At 45.0% G+C, this 23,963-nt stretch overlaps 1 protein-coding gene across 1 annotated transcript in view; it reads left to right on the top strand.

Annotated features, from left to right (window-relative positions):
* The window catches only part of CUL9 (cullin 9), a 535,945-nt gene that overhangs the window by 481,957 nt on the left and 30,025 nt on the right, over positions 1–23,963 (top strand). Inside the window, exons 43-44 of the mRNA XM_033937681.1 lie at positions 6,173–6,290; positions 11,730–11,863. Coding sequence (XP_033793572.1) covers positions 6,173–6,290; positions 11,730–11,863 — 252 coding nt within the window. The remainder of the gene's footprint in view (positions 1–6,172; positions 6,291–11,729; positions 11,864–23,963) is intronic.

The following is a 23,963-nucleotide window of genomic DNA, read 5'->3' as shown; positions in this document are numbered from 1 at the left end:
CAGGAACGCGCATCCCTGCTCATCAGAGCAGGGATGCGGAAGCCTGTGGCTGCTCCCACTGTCAGCAGTGTACGTGGAGGATCACTCAGCCAGAGTAAGAATTACTGCTTTTTTGGGTTCCTCTCCACAGTGTCCCTTTAATGAAGGTTTATTATTAGATACGTACATCTTCTATATTAGTGATTGCAAATTTGGGACCTGCTCAGCCTTTTTTTTTGCTCATCAGCTAGTGTTAGTGTTGGTGTTTGTGCGGCCCCAGAAAATTTTTTTGTCCAATGTGGCCCAGGGAAGCCAAAAGGTTGGACACCCCTACCCTACTCCTTCACTGTGAACAGGGAGGGGTAACTTTCATAGCGTTCTAGGTCGTGGGCCAACCCTCTTCCCCACTCCTACTCCTTCACTGTAAGCAGGGAGGGTTAATTTGCATAGCATCAAATTTGCACCAACATATTTCCCCGTCCCGCCCCACCCGGCTATTTTTTCGTGCCACCCAACTAGAAAAAATTTCTGGGGAGAACACTGATATGGGTGCGGACCCATTATGTATACCATCTACATGGTGCCCACCGGGTATTCCTGATTCTCATATACAAACCTTTGAGAATTTAGTGTTGAGAGACATTGAGAAGCTTGAGCAAGGATCCTTTTCTACTCATTTCAACTTGTCTAGGGCCCAACAGCAAGCATTACAATCTTTAAGTACAGACCAGAGTATAGTTATTCGTCCTGCTGACAAAGGTGGAGGGGTGGTGGTGCAGGATATAGCTCAGTATACCAGCGAGGCACAACGGCAATTGTCTGACCACACGTATTACACCCCTTTACAATCTGATCCCACTGAACATATAAAAGATCTTATTTCTCATATGGAAGTCCAAGCATTTGAATCTGGCATTATTTCTGACCGTGAATGTAAATTTCTGACTTGTCTTCATCCAAGAATACCAGTTATTTACTTTGTACCCAAAATCCATAAATCTTTTGTTAATCCGCCAGGTAGACCCATTGTGTCGGGCATAGGGTCCTTATTAGAACCCATTTCCAAACTTTTGGATACTCATCTTAAGGATAGAGTCCCTTTGGCTCCCTCATACGTCTCAGACTCAGCCAATATGATAAATTTCTTGGCAGACACAAGTAATATACCATCTCATGCTATACTACTTACCTTAGATATAATGGCACTATACACCAACGTGCCTCAAGATGCAGCAATTCAAGTTATAGCTGATGAGCTTAAAGCTTTAGAATTATCACAAAAATGGATATCTTTTCTACTTCAAATTGCCCATATAGCATTAAGTATGAATTACTTTCAATTCGACAGTGTATATTACCAACAAATCAAAGGCACTGCCATGGGAGCTAAAATGGCCCCATCCATAGCATGTCTATATGTCTCTAAGTTTGAACAACAGTTCCTATACCCCTCACAACATTGGGTACATATGCACATATGGAAAAGATACATAGATGAAGTTTTTGCTGTATGGGTTGGATCTTCCACCCAACTTGATGAGTTTTTTGCTTGGCTGAACACCTGTGATCCAAATTTACAATTTACTATGCACACTGACCCACATCAAGTTCCGTTTTTAGACATTAACATTATTCTCACTCAGGGTCACTTTACCACCAGCATCTATCGGAATCCTACCGATAGGAATAATCTTTTGCAATATACCAGTTTTCCCTATCCCCAACATCTTAGGAATAATATCCCCACTGGTCAGTTCCTTCGGCTACGCAGACTATGCTCCACCACACATGAATATGTACATCAAGCAACACAGATGCAAGTTCATTTTGTAGAAAAAGGATACCCTTCCTCTGTGATCCGCAAAGCTTACAAAAGGGCACTTTATTCCAATAGGGCATTGTTGCTAAATCCCACTAGTTCTCAGGATTCATCACCCCTGGTATGTGTCCTCTCTTACTCCATTCATGCATTTCAGATCAAACGAATTATCAAACAGCATTGGAGTATTATGAGATACCACTCGGAATTTTTGGAATTTCCCAGATTTGCTTTTTCCAAACAGCAAAATCTCAAACAAGTGCTGGTGCACTCACAATTTTTGAGTTCACCCCAAAGGCAAGTTGTTGGCGTACACAGCCAGTGTGGTCACTGTAGAATGTGTGTGTATAGCGTTAAACTATCAGAGATGACGTTTAGGGTCCAACCTAGAAACCGTTGTTTGGCCACCAACTGTAATACAGAACAGGTAGTATATATTATACAGTGCCCCTGCCACCTTCATTATGTAGGCAGTACCATTCGCAGCATTAAAGTAAGAATAGGTGAACATCTGAGTAGAATTAGATCAGGTGTTAAAGACATAGAAACATAGAAATTGACGGCAGAAAAGGGCCATAGCCCATCGAGTCTGCCCATACCAATGATTCACTCCCTGATTCTTACTCTCCTAGAGATCCCACATGAATATCCCATTTTCTCTTGAAATCTACCACGCTGCTAGCCTCAATCACCCGCTGAGGCAGCTCGTTCCAATGATCGACCACCCTTTCGGTGAAGAAGTACTTCCTAGCATCACCCCGAAATTTCCCTCCCCTGATTTTCAGCGAGTGTCCTCTGGTTACCGAGGGCCCTGTAAGACTGAAGATATCATCTTTCACCTCTATACGCCCAGTAATATACTTAAAGGTCTCAATCATGTCCCCTCTCTCTCTTCGCTCCTCCAGTGAGTACATCCGCAGTTTTTTTAACCTTTCTTCATACGTGAGATCCTTGAGCCCCAAGACCATCTTGGTAGCCATTCGCTGAACCGACTCAATTCTCAACACATCTTTTCGGTAGTGTGGTCTCCAGAATTGAACACAATATTTGAGATGAGGTCTCACCATGGATCTGTACAGTGGCATTATGACTTCAGGTTTTCTGCTGACAAAACCCCTACGGATACAGCCTATCATTTGTCTTGCCTTGGACGAAGCCTTCTCCACTTGATTGGCAGCCTTCATGTCGTCGCTAATGATCACTCCTAAATCCCGTTCCACCGTGGTCCTGGACAAGGTTTCACCATTTAGTGTGTAAGTTCTGTGTGGATTTTTTTTGCCTAGGTGCATTACTTTACATTTTTTAGCATTAAAGCCTAGTTGCCAAGTTGATGACCACTGTTCAAGCTGTTTTAGGTCCTGCGTCATAAAGTCAGGCATACTGCTTTTGTTAACTATGTTGCATAGTTTGGCATCGTCGGCAAACAGTGATACTTTTCCTCTAAGTCCTAGGGTCAAATCTCCTATGAATAAATTGAATAGAATCGGCCCTAAGACGGAGCCCTGAGGTACTCCACTCATCACTGCTGACATTTTGGAGGGGGTACCGTTTACCATCACCCTTTGAAGCCTACCATCTAGCCAATCCCTTACCCATGTAGTGAATGTATCTCCTAATCCCATCGATTTTAGTTTGTTCAACAGCCTGCGGTGTGGGACGCTATCAAAAGCTTTGCTGAAGTCCAAATATATCACGTCAAGACATTGGATAGATTCGCAGCATCAATTGTCAGATTTACAATTTTCTATCTTGGATGGAGTTTCGGTCACAAGAGGGGGTGATGTTGCTAAAATATTGTGGAGAAAGAACAGAAGTGGATCTATAATTTACATACACTGAGCCCTCATGGTCTTAATCATGAAATAGAGTGGATAGCATTTCTGTAGTCAGTTGTGGTTTTTCAGCCCTCATTTACATTTTAGCAGCTTACAATTAGAGCAGTGGAAGGATTTTGCTATTCTTTGCTTAAGGACTCGTTTTCAAACGTCATGACGCCATCATGTTCTTCAGCGTTTGCATGAAATTCAGTATTTAACAAGCCAGAAAAATCGCGTTGGTCTGGCGGTTTGAAGATTTAGAAGTTACCACGTTTCAGCAGCGGTATGTACGCTTCATTTGAGAGTATTGCATCTTGTGCCCTGTGTATGCCTTAAAACGTACCATTCTTTTGCCAGTGTGGGTTTGTTACAGGAATTTACTCACACGTGGCATGTTTATATGTTTGCTTTAGAATCTTCAGCTGTATGTCACGACAGAAAACGTTTCCAGCATGAATTTATTATAGGAACCTGTTTAGAGTATCTATAATCGGGTCCCCTGAAGCAGGGATCGAAACGGGGCCTACAGGTTAAGTAAATCTTTTAGAATTTGCCACAGGTGCAGTGACATTTGCAATTTTAAAGGCAGTACCTTGTTTGGACAATTTTTTGAAGTTTTTAGAGATGAGTTTTTCATATATACCTTTGAAGGAAGTGATCAAAGATTTTTCATAAAAGGACTATGACTGGAAGGTAAACTCTTTCTCCAAGGGAGGTCTCATAACCTTCCCTTCAGAGTTTCGTATCTCTGAGCTTTTTTATAAATTTGTTTGATCTCCCTTCATAGGCTAGTTATCTATACAGGCCAGTTCTCTTCGGTGTTTATATATTTTGCCTGCAAGTGGGGGGTTTTTTTTGTCCTCCTTATTATGCAAGTAGGAGCCACAGTGATTTTCTTCCAACCTTTTCTTTTGATTCAACTCAGTTTGGATATCTTATATTCATGGGAACAATTTTTGCATGGCTGATTGCCTCTCTCTCGTTCTTCTTTACTCGAACTGGCCTGGCACGGAGATAGTGTCCCAGTCCCTAAGTTCCAGTTCTGGCAGCTTTTGTGTTTTTTCCTTATAGTTACATTACTGAGGAACTCTGTACAGCTGCCACCTGGTCCTCAGTTCATTCCTTCACTTCTCACTCTTGTCTGTTTTTTTCTCCAGACAGGATGGGCACTTCGGCCTTTATGTTTTCCAATTGTATTTCTTTGGCCAACACTCCCACCATCCCATCTCTGTTAGCTTGGAGGTCACCCAAATGTTAAGAATATGCTGCCTGCTTGTCCTGGGATAAAGCATAGTTACTTACCATAACAGGTGTTATCCAGGAACAGCAGGCAGATATTCTCACAACCCACCTACCTCCCCGGGTTGGCTTCTTAGCTGGCTTATCTTAACCGAGGGACCGCGCGCCTACGTCAGGCGAGAAGGCACTTGCACATGCGCGGTTTGGGCTATTGCAAACTTTTTGAATTCTAAATTGGTCCGTACCGGGGCTCCGTCGGTGCCGTCACCCATCAGTGAGAATATCTTCCTGCTGTCCCTGGATAACACCTGTTATGGTAAGTAATTGCGCTACACGATTTATAGACTAGCAGTTATGCTCAGGCACGACATGTGCACTTAAAGTGGCCTTTTTGGCGTATAATTTTAAATTAAAACCAATTGGCTTGTTGCACATGCAACTCAAAGTGCCATTTTATAGAATTTGTGAGTTGAGTGACTTGCTCCGAATGCCAAGGAAATTGAACATACCCTTTTTCTCCTCTCCCACCCCAAGCAGCTGTGGCTATACATCAGTAAAAGAACCACTTCTTCATTATGCACCCTCCTCTCCCCTACTGCATTTTGCTGCCTTATACACCCCACCTCAACATAACTATGTACACAGCAGATGAACTCAAGAATACAGTACTCCCCTGAAATTCATGGGGGTTCCGTTACAGGAACCCCCGTGAATTTCAAAAAAACGCAAATGCGGTTTTTCGCCTGTCAAAAGGCAGGGGGGCAGCTGGAGAGGCAGGAGGGTAGCTGGAGCGCCGGCAGGTGAAGAAAATCACTCGCGGTCTGCTCTGCCCGCCTCTTCCTGTAGTAAAGTCGGGCTATACCAATCAAGAGCTGCTTTGACACACAGCTCCTGATTGGTGTAGCCCGACTTTACTACAGGAAGAGGCAGTCGGAGCAGACCGCGAATGAGTGAGTCAGCGATTCTCAGGGGAACACTGTATATATTGTGCATTTAAATACCTGTTTGCCAGCAAAATCACCCCTTCCCCAACAGCCAATGGTATATGTCAAAATACATATATCCATGCCTCCCTACCCCTGCAAGAAGGCCCCCTCTCAAAGAAAACCCACCATCATTCATTCCCCTCTCCGTATATAAATGTTTGCACTGTACTCCCCACATACACTATCCCTCCCATATACTTCTTTCCATAGCTATACACTGAAAATGCAAACCTTCTCACACTTATTAACCAGTATTTAAAGAACCGAGTTCATAGTCAACCCATGAGCCACACAGTCTCCACGACATTTGATCACATTTTGTGTCCCTGCAGGTCTTGGCGTATTCCTGTGTGTATAGTTATTACAATCAAGATACAGAGAAGATGGATGTCATCGAACAACAAACAGAAAGTCTGGAACTTCACACCAGTGCTCTGGAAATTCTTCTGGGTGAGTTCAGATATCCAGTTCCCTCACTCACTAGCTGTATCTCGAACATCCCTCAAGTGTCTTCAGTCAGATCCCACTGATTTTTCCTATCCCTCCACCTTTCTCCTCACTCTCCCTCTTCTTCACTTTGCTCTTGAGTAAACGCTGCTGTTTTCCATTGACAAACGAGATCAAGTTAGGTCCACTGGTAGCTGACATGCTGTCCCAGCGATCAGACCTTATTGAAACATATAGTTAGCAAAGCATGATCTGTTTCCTAATGTAGTCGCTGTTTGGGTTTCACGCAAGGGCCATATCTTATTAGAACCACCTAGGTTACAGGACAAACCTATTCCTGTTAAAGATGAAATTGTTACCTCAGGCTTTCACTGTGATTTTCTATTGCGAGCAGAGGAGACTGGAAAGATGATAGTATTATCTACAGAGGGAGAGGAGCAGAAGGTTTAGGAGGAAAGAGGAGCAGCTCAGTCTTGGGCATGTTTAGTTTCAGATGATGGCAGGACATCCAGACAGCAATGTCAGCCAAACAGGCAGAGACTTTTTTCTTGGACTTTAGGTGAAATTTTGGATGTAGAGAGGTAGATCTGGGAGTCACCAGCATATAGGTGATCAGGGCACCAAGGGAAGAAGTAGAGAGAGAGAAAAGAAGAGGTCCTAAGACAGAACCCTGGGGTGTGCCAAATGCTAGCGGGCTAGCAGCAGAAGAGAGTGTGGTGCAGTGGTTAAAGCTACAGCCTCAGCACCTGAGGTTGTGGGTTCAAACCCACGATGCTCCCTGTGATCCTGAGCTAGTTACTTAATCCCCCCATTGCCCCAGGTACATTAGATAGATTGTGAGCCCACCAGGACAGATATCTGAATAAATTCATGTAAACCGTTCTGAGATCCCTTGGGAGAATGGTATAGAAAATGGAATAAATAAAGCATACTCTAAAGGTGCAATGGGAGAGGTAGGAAGTAAACCAGGGGTTAATGGAATCCAAGTGAGGACAGCATATCAAGAAGTAAGCTGTGATTAACCGTATCAAAGGCAGCAGACAGGTCAAGAAGGATGAGGCTCGAGTAAAGGCCCTTAGATCTGGCCACTGCAGATTTTGGTGAGGGCAGTCTCTGGAGTGTTGGGGGTGAAAGGCTGATTGAATAGAACATAAGAATTGCCGTTGCTGGATCAGACCAGTGGTCCATCATGCCCAACAGTCCGCTCACACAGCGGCCCTCTGGTCAAAGATCAGCGCCCTAACTGAGACTAGCCGTACCATCGTACATTCTTGTTCAGCAGGTACTTGTCTAACTTTGTCTTGAATCCCTGGAGGGTGTTTTCCCCTATGACAGACTCCGGAAGAGCGTTCCAGTTCTCTACCACTCTCTGGGTGAAGAAGAACTTCTTTACGTTTGTACAGAATCTAACCCCTTTCAAATTTAGAGAATGCCCTCTCATTCTCCCTACCTTGGAGAGGGTGAACAACCTGTCCTTATCTACTAAGTCTAATCCCTTCAGTACCTTGAATGTTTTGATCATGTCCCCTCTGTTCGAGGGAGAAGAGGCCCAGTTTCTCTAATCTTTCACTGTACGGCAGCTCCTACAACCCCTTAACCATCTTAGTTGCTCTTCTCTGTAACCTTTCGAGTAGTACTGTGTCCTTCTTCATGTATGGTGAACAGTGCTGTACACAGTACTCCAGGTGAGGGCGCACCATGGCCCAGTACAGCGGCATGATAACCTTTTCCAATCTGTTCATGATCCCCTTCTTTATCATTCCTAGCATTCTGTAAGCCCTTTTCGCCACCGCTGCACATTGCGTGGATGGTTTCATCGACGTGTCGATCAGAACTCCCAAGTCCGTTTCCTGGGAGGTCTCTCCAAGTATCGCCCCGGACATTCTTTATTCGTGCATGAGATTTTTGTTACCGACATGCATCACTTTACACTTATCAACGTTGAACCTCTTCTGCCATGTCGATGCCCATTCCTCGAGCTTAATTATCTTGCAGATCTTCGCAATCCCCCTGTGTTTTCACCACTCTGAACAACTTCGTATCGTCTGCAAATTTAATCACCTCGCTCGTCGTACCTATGTCCAGATCATTTATAAAGATGTTGAAGAGCACGGGTCCAAGCACCGAGCCCTGCGGCACCCCACTGGTGACGCTCCTCCAGTCCGAGTATTGTCTATTTACCCCCACTCTCTGTTTCTTATGCTCCAGCCAGTTTTTAATCCATGTGAGTATTTCACCCTCGATTCCATAGCTTGCAATTTTCCGAAGTAGTCATTCATGCGGAACCTTGTCAAATGCCTTCTGAAAGTCCAGATATACAATGTCGACCGGGTCGCCCTTGTCTATCTGCCTGTTTACTCCCTTGAAGAAGTGCAGCAAGTTTGTCAAACAAGATCTGCCTTTGCTGAAACTGAGCTGGCTGGTCCTCATCAGGCCGTGTCCATCAAGGTGATCAGTGATGCTGTCCTTTATCAGCACATCTACCATTTTTCCCGGTACCGAGGTCAGACTCACCGGTCTGTAGTTTCCCGGGTCTCCCCTCAAACCTTTTTTGAAGATCAGTGTAACATTCGCCACCTTCCTGTCCTCTGGAATCTTTCCTGATTGGATCGACAGATTGGCTATTAGATTCAAATATATTTTATTGAGCTCAACCGAAAAAATAGAAGAGCAAATACAAATGCAAAATGCAAGCTCACAATTTGTCAGTATAAAACACAGACAGAAACAACCTCCCCCACCCACACAACTCCCAAACCCTGGTGGTCTCAACAAGAGTACAGAGAAAAAGGCCCAACCAAAGGTAAGTGACAAGAAGTCCCAAACAACCAAAAGAGCCCAAAATTGACACAATATAAAAGTCCCCCAAACTCACCCCATATCCCAGTCCACCGGCAATCCCATCCCACAGCATCTAAACAAGAAAAGAAAGAGCAAGGTATATAAAACACACAACAAGTGGAGAAATTAGTACAAAACAATAAGTCAGCAGTTCAGGAGGTGGCTATGGGCCACCGGAGTCATAGTATTCCAAAAAGGCTCTCAGGTATGCTGAAAATGCTTGCCCAGCAGAGAAGAGAAGTCGGAAATATTTCTCCGCTCCCACATCACAAGGGAGATCAGGCGACATCTCCAGAAGGAATAGTCGGGTCCTTCCACGTCCATCCACCTGAGTAGGATACACTTAAGAGCTACCACCACAGTCCACCGAAGAAATGCAGCAGTCCCAGGTCTGCGAGGAGTAAAATGAATAGGGACACCAAAAAGCAACAGAGGGGAACGTCGAATAACAATGTTCCAAAGACGTTCAACAAAGAGAAAAATAGCATCCCAAAAGGACTGAATAATAGGGCAAGTCCATAACATATGTCCCAAACCCGCATCAGAAGCAGCGCAGCGGGGACAGGCAGAAGAGGCTCTAAACCCCGAGAGATGAGCTCATTTGGTTTTACGTTTGTATATATCACCTAATTTATAGTGTTGTTCCCAAAAGTAGCATATTTGCGAAAGACAGGCAGTTTGTGTACAGCACACAAAATAACATCATCAGGCAATTGCACAGAAAGATCTCGGGCCCAAGCGTCCCTCAGTTTAATATGGTCAAATGGTGAAATTTCAGTGGAACTGGGAGCTGAGATCCCAAGGTAAAGGCCGTGGACAAGAGTTCCTGGCAAGAGGCCGTTAAATGTGCAGATGGCAAGGAGGCAATATAATGTTGAATTTGCATATAAGCAAAGCCATCTGTTCGGAGAAGACCAAATTCATGACATAGTGTAGCAAAAGACTTAATTTTCCCTACATCGTCCACCAATTGGAACAAAGAGTGTATCCCTCCCGCTTCCCAATGAACAAAACTAGCCCCATCCACCCCGGGCAAGAAATTCCCATTAAAGCGTAAAGGCAAGAAAGGAGAGATAGTAGAACTAAGAGAATGAAACCTACAAACCCATTGCCAAACCTTCTGCAAAGGGTAATGTAAGACCCTAATCGGAAGAGGTACAGGTTGAGTGAAGGGCACAGAGTGAAGAAAAGCACTAAAGTGATTTGTAGTGAAACAGGAGAGCTCTAAAGAGATATAAGTAAAATGGTTAGTTCCCCGGAAAAGATCATTAATATGATGCATGCCACAACCTACCGTCAAAAAACGAAGATTTAACAAGCCTAAACCCCCCTTGTACCACGGAGACACCGCCCGACAATAAGGCAAGCGAGCTCGTCTATCAACCCAGAGAAACCGCTGAACCAAGTGTTCCAGTCTCCTCTCATCCTTAGTGGTCAGGTAAAGTGGTGGTGTACCAGTGAAGTTCTGGATCCTTTTCGGCGGGCAAATTGATAGAATCTTGCATTCTGTATCAAGTGTCAGTATCAAGATTAAGCACTTCCTCAGTTAAAGTGCAACTGCCTACACCACTAAACCACATACCACACTCACCTGGAGGGTCACCCAGTTTTCCTCTATAAATTGATCACCAAATTGTTGAACCTTCAGACCCTAGGATTTCATTGTTACCCTTGCTCAGTTGATGAAACCTAGCTTGGAACTGTATATTTGAAATTCCTGACTTTGGAAGGTTCTTTTCATGGTGGCCATCATGTCAGAATGCAAAGTAAACAAACTGTGAGTATTGGTCTTGTATGCTGTATACTTCTAGCTCTTCGGTAAGAGTGATCTTAAGAACCCACCCAGTGGTTGGAAGGTAGTGAGGAAATGTATATGTAATTTATGTGTGTATATGAATTTTACCTTGAACTGCATGCTCAAGAGGTGTACATGTTCTTGCCATACACAGTTGGGGTAATTTCTTTAAAACAGCAGCAAATAAATCCTTAATAAATGTCAGTCCATGGTCTTTACTACCACCTTCTCTGAGTCACATACTCCGAGGAGGGAAGAAACCTTACAAACTAGAGTAGAAGTGAGTTTGGCTTAGGACTTTGAGAATCCATCTGCGTGACAACCCAGTCTGGTGCATATTGTTATGACCCCTTCAAACTGATTAGTGGACTGTGATGCTTATTGCTACACATTAGCAGACCTTGCTTTGCAAAATGCAACCAAAGCCCATCAAGTAAGGGCTAAGGCTTTGATTGCTCAACTGCATTTAGTCCACATGGAGGAAGTTTGAAAGCCACTATCTATCTCCCAGTATGCTGTGGATACCCAATTAGGACAAAACAACACATTTTGGCCATTACCAGAACTGTTCAGTTGAAGATCCCTCTCATTCTACCTGGGTTGCTCCAGAAGATGGTAACGTAAGCCAATCTTCAGCTTTGAGATTCCCTACTAAAGTAGCTGATTTCATCCTCCTGTCTAGAGAAAATTCTAAATACAATAAGCAACTTTGCTTTACCTCTCACTCCCCTCCCCCCCCCAATAGCTTAAGGTCCTCTCTGGTTATCTTGAATTTTTCTTAGTTTATGATGTTTCTCCTCCTGTAGATGAGGCGCTGTTGCACTGCCAGGATTTGGCCTCTTGCATTCGCTTGCTAAAGGCAGAGCACTTCAGCACTGGCGTGGAACTATTGCGCAGGATCCAGGAGAGGCTTGTGGCTATTCTGCACCATTCCACCCAGGTGACAATTTGCTTCTTCTTTTGGGCTTCCATTGTAATGGAAAACACATCTGCCCCTTCTGCAGTAGAAATGACCAAAGGATGTCCTTTATGCTGGAGCTCTGGAAAGAGGTGTCTCTGTGCTAATGATTGTTCAGATTGTGCCCTTGGCAACATGTTTTCACAACTTTGCATCTAGGACTCCCAATGAAGGCTTTAGTGATGGATATAAATTGTATGAAGGCCATCCGTTGATAAACTCCTGGTTCACCCATGGAGTCATTCACACAGTGTTTTCTCTGCATTTGTGATGGTGTGGGTCTACCTTGGTCTTCTCTTTCTTGTGTGTCTTCATTTTGCTCCATCTATTTCCCACCCCCCTACCTTGGACTGTGATACTGTGCCATATTTTATTCTTTCATTGACAATCCAGTTGAGGCAGAGACCATGATCCCCTTACAAGATGCCCCTGAGCCAAGTAGGGGATGCTGTGGGGATCGTGTTTCTGGTATGGCAAAATACAAAAAGAGAAGAATAACAGTACTGAAAACTGTGTTGAACAAATAAATTTTAGACTTAATTCAGTAACAAATGTCACTCTCTTAATTTAAGTGGAGGAAAAATCCAAGGCCCAGTCACCTCTATCTTAGCTAGATCAGCAACTAATAATAATAATAATAATTTATTTTCTTATATACCGCCAAAGCCATGGTAGTTCGAGGCGGTTTACAACAAGAGGAGCTGGACAGTCAGCGATAAGTTACAAAATAGAATCAATGAATACAAGTACACTGGAAGCAAGTACAAATAAGAGGTGCTGGACAGTCAGCGATAAGTTACAATATAGAATCGTTGAATAAAAGTACACTGAAAGCAAGTACAAATAAGAAGAGCTGGACAGTCAGCGACATAGCTATGAATTGGTATACAGAATACGAGAGATAATGAACAACAAATTCTTAGGTGACAAATCGGTTGAACAGTTTCGTTTTGACTAATTTTCTGAAGCCTTGATAGGAAGAGGAGAGCATGATAATGTTACCCAGCCAGTCATTCAGTTTACCTGCCTGGAAGGCTAGAGTTCTGTCCAACTAGGAAAGGACAATCACTTAATAAACCTCCTAAAGTTCAAAATTTAAATCAACAAGCGTAACTATCACTTATCTTGTGCCACAACAAAATAGTCCACGGATGGTGGCTCGCTTACTGAAGCTGCATGAGGATACAAGAACCGTTTTGAGAGAGCTGCTAATACCCTGCTTTTGCTTCTGTAAGTGAAATGCTGGCTACCATCAGAGGGACCAATGTTCACATTTGTTGATTTCAATTTTGGACTTTAGTTCTTTTGACCTATAAAATTGATTGCCCTTTGTAAGGGCCAGATGCACAGAGCTCCAGCAACCCGGTGGAAAACACCGGTTTGGGAAGGAGTTGCAAATTTTTCCTGAGTACCATGGTGAAAAGGGGAGGAATTGAGTCTGGAACCTGTGCACACGAGCTGAGCGTTAGGCACAACTGTTTTGCATAGGCTCATGGAGCTCTGGTAAGTAGCAACAAGGGCCCAACCCCCCCCCCCCCCCCCCAAAAAAAAAAGCCAAAACCTTCCAGCCTTAGCTGAAGCCTCTTTTGCTGCAGTAAGTTTGGAAGGTTTGGGGGGGGGGAGTTTAACAGTGCAATTTGGACTCAGTTGTAGTTCATATTTTATGTGCTTATATGTCCCACGCCTGTGGTCAGGATTCAGCTGTTAGGCGCAGGACACACATGCATATAACAAATGCCAACAGCTCCAGACCTGCTGGAAAATGTTGACTGCTGAAAGGTGGGCATTGCTTGCTATGCATTATCTGGAGCTCATTTTACTACTAATGAGCTCTTTGAAATGCATTTGCATAGGGGTAAAAGCCCACGAGAACCCTTTTGTACATCAGAGGCTGAGCTACTTTACAAGTAAGCTTTTGAGCATCGGGCCATCGGTCATCTAACTAACATCATGGTAACTGGGACTCAGGTCTTTTCTCCTCATTTAGAAGTTAATTAAAAGATTGAAATTTGTTATTAAGCTATTGTGAATTTGAAGTCATGAAAGGAGAAATTAGGTTCTTACTGCTAATTTTCTTTCTGTTAGCTTGTAGACCGGTATAGTTCCTTTACGGATGGGTAATATGCCTCACTGCTACCAACAGGTGGAGACTGAGATCAAAACTTGTATATCAGTAGAGCATCCCCTCTTGCTACTCCAGTTTGCCGAATAGCCAAACAGAACCAAGGAAATTTCTTAACTGAAAAACAGTAAATGACACTCCAAACAGGAGTGTAAGAAAACAACAAACATCTTTAAACAACTGTTGGAACATGTACTATATAGAACTTGATCCTGGAAAGAAAACATCCCCATAGCTCACCAGCTAAGCTAGCTGAGCCATCGCCGCTGTTCTTAATGCTCCCCGGCCCTAGAAAAATGCTAGGACCCACATAAAAATTCAAATTCTGCACGTGAGCAAAAACCCCCACAAACACCACTCAAAGACAGATAGGGTGGGGAATTATACCGGTCTACAAGCTAACAGAAAGAAAATTAGCAGGTAAAAACCTAATTTCTCCTTATGTATTGCTTGATAGACCGGTATAGTTCTATCTTGATGGGATGTACCAAAGCAGTACCCATCAAGGGTGGGACCCCCGAAGGCCGACACCAGAACACATTCACCGAATACCGCGTCTCGACACACGTGAACATCCACACGGTAGTGTCTGACAAAGGAATGCAGAGAAGATCAAACTGCAGCCTTGCAAATATCCATTGGAGGCACTAGAGAAGACTCAGCCCAAGAAGCCTCCTGACCCCTAGTGGAATGAGCCTTGAGAAAGTCTGGAACAGGCTTCTTCTTCAGAAGATAAGCGGAAGCAATAGTCTCCTTGATCCAGCGCTCAATAATAGCCTTAGAAGCGCCATCCTCTTATGAGGACCCGCTAGAACGACAAAGAGATGATCTGATTTCCTGAGTGCTCTGCACATAAGAGTGAAGGACCCGACTGACATCCAACATGCACAGCTGTCTCTGCTCAGAAGAGCCCTCCCAACTACCCAACACTGGGAGGACTACAGATTGATATGAAAAGGAGAAACTACTTTTGGTCTGAGAGATCTTACTTTGCTTTTTTCATGGTGTTGTTTTTTCTTGTTCCTGGCTTTTAATGCCTTTGTCAAAGACCAATGATATGCTCAGGTTAGCTTCTTGGAATGTTTCTGGCCTTAATTCCCCTATTAAACGATCAAAAATTTTGACTTACCTGAACCGCAATGTAGTTGATATTGTTTGTATAGTAGAAACTAAATTGTCTGCTTTGGAGCATGCTAAATTACGTAGAGATTGGGTAGGACAAGTGTTTTTTTTGCCTCTAATCAATATAAAAAAGGTAGTGGAGTGACGGTCCTGATTCGAAAGCAACTTCAATTGCCTTGCCTCGGATCCCTATGGTAGATATTTATTGTTACGCATTAGGTGCCATAATAGAACTTGGTATTTGTTGGCTGTCTATGCCCCCAACGTGTATGAGCATGCCTTTTTTCAAAAGCTAATAGGCTTGGTGTCCCCGTATTTAGGACAATCTCTGGTTGTGACAGGGGATTTTAATCTTGTGGTAGATCCAGGTTTGGATCGCTCACAGGGACATACACAGCCTTCATTGGGTCATAATAAGGGGCTCCCATTTTTTTACTAAGGCTTTACAACTTTTGGATCCCTGGCGTTTGTTACATCCTTTTGATTTGGATTACATTCACTTATCCCGGGCGCATGGAACATGGTCTCGGATAGATTATGTTTTTCTGTCAGCTGATTTGTTTTTGTATGTTTCTGAGTCAGTAATTGGATCTGCGGCCTGTTCAGATCACTCGTTGATCTGGACGGACTTGAAGTTCCTAGGGGGTCAGACTTTTCGTTGTTCTTGGCGTTTTCCCACGTATTTGGCTTCTGATTCTCACTTTCAAAAGTATCTTTATAATAAATGGGAGGAGTTTGAGCGTTTTAATGCTCAACATCGTAATGAAGACTGCAGACCTTGTACACGATGCAGGCAGACTTTATTTATAACAAGTAAATCATTAATTAAAAACCTCTTTCTAGGCAAGGGACCCAACACGGTCCGTGTTTCGTATAATCTTCATCAGGGGTCCTATTAGGTAAAGAGAAAAAGGTATCAAAGAGGTAACCTTGAACAAATAGCGGTAAAAGTGACACGCTGTAGGAACTAAAACCGCTGGTGACACGCTGTGGAAACTGCGACGTTAGTGACGCGCTGTAAAGACTGCCTCGGGCACTGGTGTGGGCTTCGAAGGTCAAGTTTCTATCTAGGATGACTCCGAGTATTTTTATGGTGGGGTTGATGGGGTATTCTAGGCCGTTCAGATTCAGGGAAGTGTTTGTTATTTTGTGGTTAGGGCTTGCCAGGAAGATTTTGGTTTTTTCTGTGTTTAATTTCAATTTGAATTGTGAGGTCCATTGTTCTAGCTTGGTGAGGATAGAGGAGGTGAGTTGTTCCGTCTGTTGAGTGAATGTAGTTAGGGGAATGATAATGGTGATGTCATCGGCATATATGAAAGATTTAAGGTTTAGGTCGGCTAGTATCCGTGCTAGAGGGGCCAAGTAAATGTTGAAAAGGGAGGGGGATAATGGGGAGCCTTGTGGGACTCCGCAGGAGTTATGCCATTGATGGGAGAAGGTTCCGTTACTGTGGACCTGGTAAGTGCGGTTGGTTAAGAAGCTTGAGAACCAGTCAAGTACTTGGCCGGAGATGCCGATGGAGTCGAGGCAGCGGAGCATGATATCGTGGTCGACCAGATCGAAAGCGCTGCTTAGGTCGAATTGGAGTACTAGGGCGCTTTTTCCCAAAGAGAATAGGTGGAGGAGGTAATTGGTTAGAGCAGCTATGACCGTTTCTGTGCTGTGGTTTGAGTGGAAGCCGGATTGAGAATCATGAAGGATGTTGAACTTTTCTAGGTAGTTCATGAGGTCATGGTTGATGAGGCCTTCCATGAGTTCTGGAAGAGTGGTATATTGGCTATGGGTCTGTAGTTAGCGGCGGAGGAGATGGGTTCTTTGTTGTTTTTGAGGCGGGGGGATACGAGAATGTGTCTGAGTTCAGTCGGAAAGAGACCTGTGGACAGGCATAGTGTGATCCAATTGAAGAGATCGGCTTTGAATTGGGGGGGGGGGGGGGCGTGGAAAGTAGTGAGGAACAGTCCCAAACAAGAGCAAAGGGGAGCTGCGAATGTTGACATGCCAAAGATTCTCCACAAAAGCAAAGATAGCAGTCCAAAAAAGCTGCACCTTAGGACAAGTCCAAAACATGTGTCCCAAGCTTGCTTCCGGAGTCTGGCAACGAAGGCAGGCTGCGTTTAGACGGAAGTGGGATAAATAAGCCCTTCTAGGAGAGATATATAAACGAAAAATCAATTTAAAATGTTGTTCCCAAAAGGTTGTATATTTACGAAAAGCAGGCAGACGGCGGACAGCCTGAAGGAGTATGTCAGAAGGCAAATCAACAGCAAGATCACAGGACCAAGCATCTCGCAGCCGAGAATGGTCAAACAAAGGGCATTCATCTTTCAAGTGGCGATGATGAAACTTGAGAGGGACCAGTTGTTGGGAACCAATGATAAAAGCCGTGGACAACGACTCCTTTTTTTTTTTTTTTGTAAATCATTTTTATTGAAGTCAAATAGAGGGCAAAGGGCATACAAGAAAATAAAATATAAACATGATCACAAGCGGCTTAGAACAGTTCTCAGCACTGCAAAACTTTATAATACAAGGCAAGTAGCCGCACCAGCAAAAATCACCGTAATGGTATAAGAGATACATGGTGTGCTAGGGATACGTAAAACGGAAAAAGCAACAACAATGTCAGAAACTAGTACAACAGGCATGAAATAAACAAATAGGATTACAAAACAGAAAACGCTCCCCAATCCAGAAAGAAATATATAGGAGCGACTAAGAGCTCTCCACCGCGCCCTCAGAACACACCAACCAGAAGAACAGCCCATAGCCCCCATTGGACCCCAAAAGAAATTTAACTATATTTTTTTGAAGGAAACATCCTGAAAACTCCCCTACTCAAATACCGCACTCACACCATCCAACACATATCATTCATTCCAACACTCGCACACCACACGCGTCCCCCCATGCACACACACCCCTACCTCCCGTCCCCCATTCGAGAGACCCGAGGCATCTGCATGAACGCTTTCCACAGAGCCCTATCCTTAGTAATGTATGCCCGATGAAGGATCTTGAACTGCGTTTCCTGCCAAGCCGCGGATTTTACAAAAACATATAGAGAGTGGAAGAGCTCCTGAAATGTATCGGGAGTATAAGACGTGGCCAGATCCCGGTTCCATAATTCTCGAAGAGAGTGTAAAGGCCCCGAGGGCCCTGAGGAGACAGAAGAACAGATCACCCGATACCACACAGAAAGAGAACTTTGGGAGGCCGGTACACTAAGGAGAAACTCATCAAGAGGGCCACACATCCCCGCCGACCCATTCTGTAACTGTATACTCTGAAAATAGTGACGAGCTTGCAGATAAGCAAAAAATTGAGAGCGAGGAACCTCTCACTGGTCTTGGAGTTGGGCAAAGGAGGAAAAGACCCCCGTGGCCTGGTCTAGTAGGTGAAAAAGGAGGGTAGCCCCCCGAGAGGCCCACCCCTCGAAAGGGGAATGCCCGAGGCCTGGCAAGAAGTTCGGATTGCCCTGCAGCTGTAAAAAGGGAGAAACAATGGGAGACCGGTCCTGTGCAACATGCCACCAACGCCATGCCCTGCAAAAAGGCCGCAAGAACCGTAATTTAGAGGACAGGACACCCCCTCGCACACCAGGCACGCGGGAGGAATGTAGGAGATTCAGAAATGTAAAAGGAGCACACCAGCCAGCCATCCACCCCGGTGGAGTAAACCTAGCAACCCCCGTCACCCCTTCATGAACAAAACGCATAAGGGCCGCCACATTGTAAGCACGAATATCAGGCAATCCCAAGCCTCCCTCCCTCTTAGAAAGTGTCAACTTTGCATACGCAACACGCGCTGGGCGAGTACGCCATAGAAAAGTAGTAAAAAGGGAACGCAGCCTGCGGACATCCCGTTGCAATACCCAAAAAGGGACCGTTTGAAGAGGATACAAAATCTTGTGCAAAAGTACCATTTTAACCAAAGCCGCCCTCCCCAGCAAAGATAGCAGAAGATCTCTCCAAGCAGCGCAGAGAGCTCCAATCTTATCAATGGCTGCCCCCACATTACTACGATACATAACCCGAGGATCCATATGCAGATAAATGCCGAGATAGCGCATTGGTTTACGCACAGGAGGAATGGGCAAGGAAGCATGCCATGGCTCCCACCCCAACCCTGAGAGCGGCAGCAACTCGGATTTCACACAGTTCACTTTAAGACCAGAAATGGAACCAAACTCATCCACCAATCGCAATGCTACCGGCAAATGACCTGGGGCCTGATCCAAGAATAGCAAAATATTGTCCGCAAATAGGGTAATACGACACTCCGCGCCACCAATTTGGATGCCACGAAGCTCAAAGCTGGAGCGAATTTTAATAGCAAGAGGTTCAATAGCCAAGACGAACAGCAAAGGCGAAAGGGGGCAGCCCTGACGCGTCCCTCTACACAGCTGAAAAGGCATCGATAAACCACCATTGATGAGAAGACGTGCCCGTGGCGTATTATAAAGACCCTGAATCCAATAAAGTAGAGGCCCTACTATACCATACTCCTGCAGAACCCAAAAAAGATATTGCCAAGATATACTATCAAAGGCCTTCTCCATGTCAAGGCCGGCTATCGCAGAAGTGCCCCCCCGTCCCCGATGCTCATGCAATGCTGACAATGCTTTAAGGAGATTCATAGAAGCATAACGTTGCGGGACAAAACCTACCTGATCATCCCCTATGAGCTCAGATAAGAACAAATTTAAGCGGGCCGCTAAAATAGCTGCCAGGAGCTTAACATCCTGGTTCAACAACGAAATCGGGCGATAGGACCCAACCTGGGCAGGATCCTTCCCCGGTTTGGGTAGCAAGGTAATATGAGCTAAATTACAGCGGGGACCCGAATCAGGAATGGCAAGAAAATTAAAATAGTTCCCCAAAGGTAGAGCGAGAAGATCCGGCAGTAGTTTATAGTATTCCGGACCAAACCCATCAGGGCCTGGAGACTTGGCAAGCTTCAATTTCTTAATTCCCCAATCGTATTTCCTCCACAGTGATGGGAGCATTCAATCGCTCTACCTGGGCTTCTGAGAGCTGCGGAAGAGGGAGATTCTGAAAGAATTTATCACGCTCTGCCTCCATAAAGTCTCGCTTCGCATATAGAGCACTATAAAACTCCAAATTGCTCCCTAATTTGAGTCTCCTGAGTGAAACACTCTCCCCGAGGGTTCTTTATCGAGCGAATAATCTGTTTTTTCCGATATGGCCGAACCAAATTCACAAGAAGCTTGCCCGCCTTGCCCCCCCATTGATAAAGACGAAATTTCTGGTAGTAAATGTCTTGGCGTGCCCGCTGGTCTAAAATCTCGTTAATCTGGAGGCGGATAGATTTGATTCGCTGACCATCTAGCCTAGCTAAACTCACCCGATGACACCGCCGTAAGGATTCCAATTCCTTTGAAAGAGCGAGAAGCCGTTCCCCCTGCTTCCTCCGTTTTGTGGTTACATAGTGAATAATATGACCTCGCAACACTGCCTTGGAAGCATCCCAGAACACCGCGGGGTCCACATCCGAGGTGTGATTGTGCAAATTATACTCTAGCCAGCGGGCCCGCAGGAATGTGTGAAAATCCTTGTCAAAGTATAAGGCTGTGGGAAACCTCCAGGTCCTCTCCCCCGACTGATCCGTAATCCGCAGGGTGAGAACCACCGCCGAATGGTCCGAAAGAGATGTATCCTCAATATTGACCTGATACACTCGGGAAAAGAGAGTATGTGATACCAGAACATAGTCCAAACGCGAATACATAGTATGCGGATTAGAATAAAACGTGAAGTCCCTATCAAAGGGATGAAGAGTTCTCCACGTATCCACCATTGCAAGATGTTCACAAAGAAAATTCACCCTCCGTTGACGGAAGTCTCGGGTACGCGGCTTGGCAGGAGAGCAATCCAGAGTAGGGTCTGCAGTAACATTGAAATCCCCCCCAACAATTAATTGATAGGTAGGATATTGAGCAAGAATGCCTAAGAGACCAGAATAAAATTTATGACTATAAACATTTGGAGCATACAAGTTACAGAATAGAAGCTGAAAACCCCAAAGCTCCCCCACTACGAGGACATAACGACCCTCCTTATCCTGAATGATCTTATGAACGTGAAAAGGTAAGTTTTTGTGAACAAGAATCGCCACTCCCCGCTGTCTACTATTATAGGCAGAGTAGCGCACATCTCCCACCCAATCTCTACACAGCTTCTCATGTTTAGCAGCAGACAAGTGAGTCTCTTGAAGGAAGGCAACATCAATTCGGTGCTGCCGCAACCAGGTAAGAATTTTCTTACGTTTTATTGGAGAATGGATGCCATCTACATTAAAAGTGGCCACTGTCAAATTAACCATAGCTGTTAAGCAGGAAAAGCCACCAGTGTACCCATTGGGTAACGAATAGTCCCCAATCCAAAGCACAAACCCCCCCAGCTAGGTCTGTCTCCATGTGAAATGAAGGCATATCAACCACAAAGGCCCTGCAGCTCCCCAGGTCCCCCCTCCTTACTACCAACCAACCCGTCCCACCCCCCACATCCCATTGTCCTTACCCCAATCACCACATCCATACCACCCCACACATCTTCCCTACCCCCCCACCCCCGGAAGTTCCCCCCTAAACCTCCATTTCCCCCACACCATTTGATCTTGCTTGCACTCACCCTCCCGACACCTCCCCCGTACCTGAGATGAGAAAAAAATAAAAACCCCCCCAAGAACAAAAACAGCCCACGCAAACCCCAAGAACCCCTAACCCCTCCCTCAAAGGTCCCACTGCCAAAGCTTAAGGAGTCCCATAACCCCTAGCATAGAAAAAAAAAAAAGGACACCAATTAACATAGAAACATAGAAAAAGACGGCAGATAAGGGCCGCGGCCCATCTAGTCTGCCCACCCCAATGACCCTCCCTATTTATCTCTGTGCAGAGATCCCACGTGACGATCCCATTTCTTCTTAAAATCAGGCACGCTGCTCGCCTCAATCACCTGAAGTGGAAGTCTATTCCAGCGATCAACCACTCTTTCGGTGAAAAAGTATTTCCTGGTGTCGCCGTGCAATTTTCCGCCCCTGATTTTCCATGGATGTCCTCTTGTCGCCGTCGGACCTTTGAAAAAGAAGATATCTTCTTCTACCTCGATTCGGCCCGTGAGGTATTTGAACGTCTCGATCATGTCTCCCCTCTCTCTGCGTTTCTCGAGTGAGTATAGCCGTAATTTATCCAGCCGTTCCTCGTACGGGAGATCCTTGAGTCCCGAGACCATCCGGGTGGCCATTCGCTGGACCGACTCAAGCCTCAGTGCATCCTTGCGGTAATGAGGCCTCCAGAATTGTACACAGTATTCCAGATGAGGCCTCACCATGGATCTATACAATGGCATAATGACTTCAGGCTTGCGGCTGACGAAACTCTACGTATACATCCCATGATCTGCCTAGCCTTAGATGAAGCCCGCTCCACTTGATTGGCAGCCTTCATTGTCTTCACTGATGATTACCCCCAAGTCCCGTTCTGCAACAGTCCTTGCTAGGATCTCACCATTTAGGTGTAAGTCTCGCATGGATTTTGACTGCCAAGGTGCATGACTTTGCATTTCTTGGCATTGAAGCTCAGTTGCCAGGTCCTAGACCATTGCTCCAATAGGAGTAGGTTGTGTTTCATATTGTCCGTTGTGCTCTTGCTTGTTATGTTATACAGTTTGGCGTCATCGGCGAATAACGTTATTTTACCGCGAAGCCCCTCAGTCAAGTCTCTTATAAAGATATTGAAAAGGATTGGGCCCAAGACCGAGCCCTGCGGCACTCCGCTGATCACTGCCGTCGTTACAGAGGGGGTGCCATTTACCACAACCCTCTGAAGCCTACCACCAAGCCAGTCCCCAACCCATTTAGTCAAAGTGTCACCTAATCCTATAGAACTCATTTTGCACAATAACCTGCGGTGGGGGACACTATCAAATGCTTTGCTGAAGTCCAAGTATACAATGTCCAAGGACTCTCCAACATCGAGCTTCCCCGTCACCCAGTCAAAGAAGCTGATCAAGTTGGATTGGCAGGATTTCCCCTTGGGGATCCCGCAGATTCTCCTCGTCCAGGATCATATCTAATTGGTGTTTGATTAGAGTTTCCATTAGTTTGCTCACTATTGATGTGAGACTCACTGGTCTGTAGTTCTCAGCCTCTGTCCTGCAACCTTTTTTGTGGAGTGGAATGACGTTAGCCGTTTTCCAGTCCAACGGGACTCTACCTGTACTAAGGGAGAGATTGAAGAGCACGGATAGTAGTTCCGCCAGGACGTCCCTTAACTCCCTGAGGACCCTGGGGTGTAGGTTGTCTGGCCCCATTGCTTTGTTAACCTTGAGTTTTGACAACTCACAGTAGACACTGCTTGTTGTGAACTTGAAGTTATTAAACGGGTCTACTGAGCCATCCTTTTTTTGTAGTTGAGGGCCGGAACCTGGCGCCTCGCGGGTGAATACCGAGCAGAAGTATTCGTTTAACAGTTCAGCTTTTTCCGAGTCTGCTTCTATATAGGTCCCGTCTGGTTTCTTAAGGTGTACTATCCCGCTTGTGCTGCGGTTTCTGTCGCTAATGTACCTGAAGAAGGATTTATCACCCTTCTTGATGTTCTTTGCTAAAGTTTCCTCCATTCGGATTTTGGCCTCTCTAACTGCTGTTTTGACGGCTCTTGCCCTAGTCAAATAGACTTCTCTAGAGTCCTGAGATCCTTTATGTTTGTAGGAGATGAACGCTTTTTTCTTCTCTTTTATGAGGTCCGAGATCTCCGCAGAGAACCATTGTGGCTTATTGTTCCTACGCCGTTTACTCACTGATTTTATATAGCGATTTGTC

This window comes from Geotrypetes seraphini, chromosome 3 (genome assembly GCF_902459505.1).
Source record: "Geotrypetes seraphini chromosome 3, aGeoSer1.1, whole genome shotgun sequence".
In the NCBI taxonomy this organism is placed as follows: Eukaryota; Metazoa; Chordata; class Amphibia; order Gymnophiona; family Dermophiidae; genus Geotrypetes; species Geotrypetes seraphini.
This window is presented reverse-complemented; position numbering and strand designations above follow the sequence as displayed.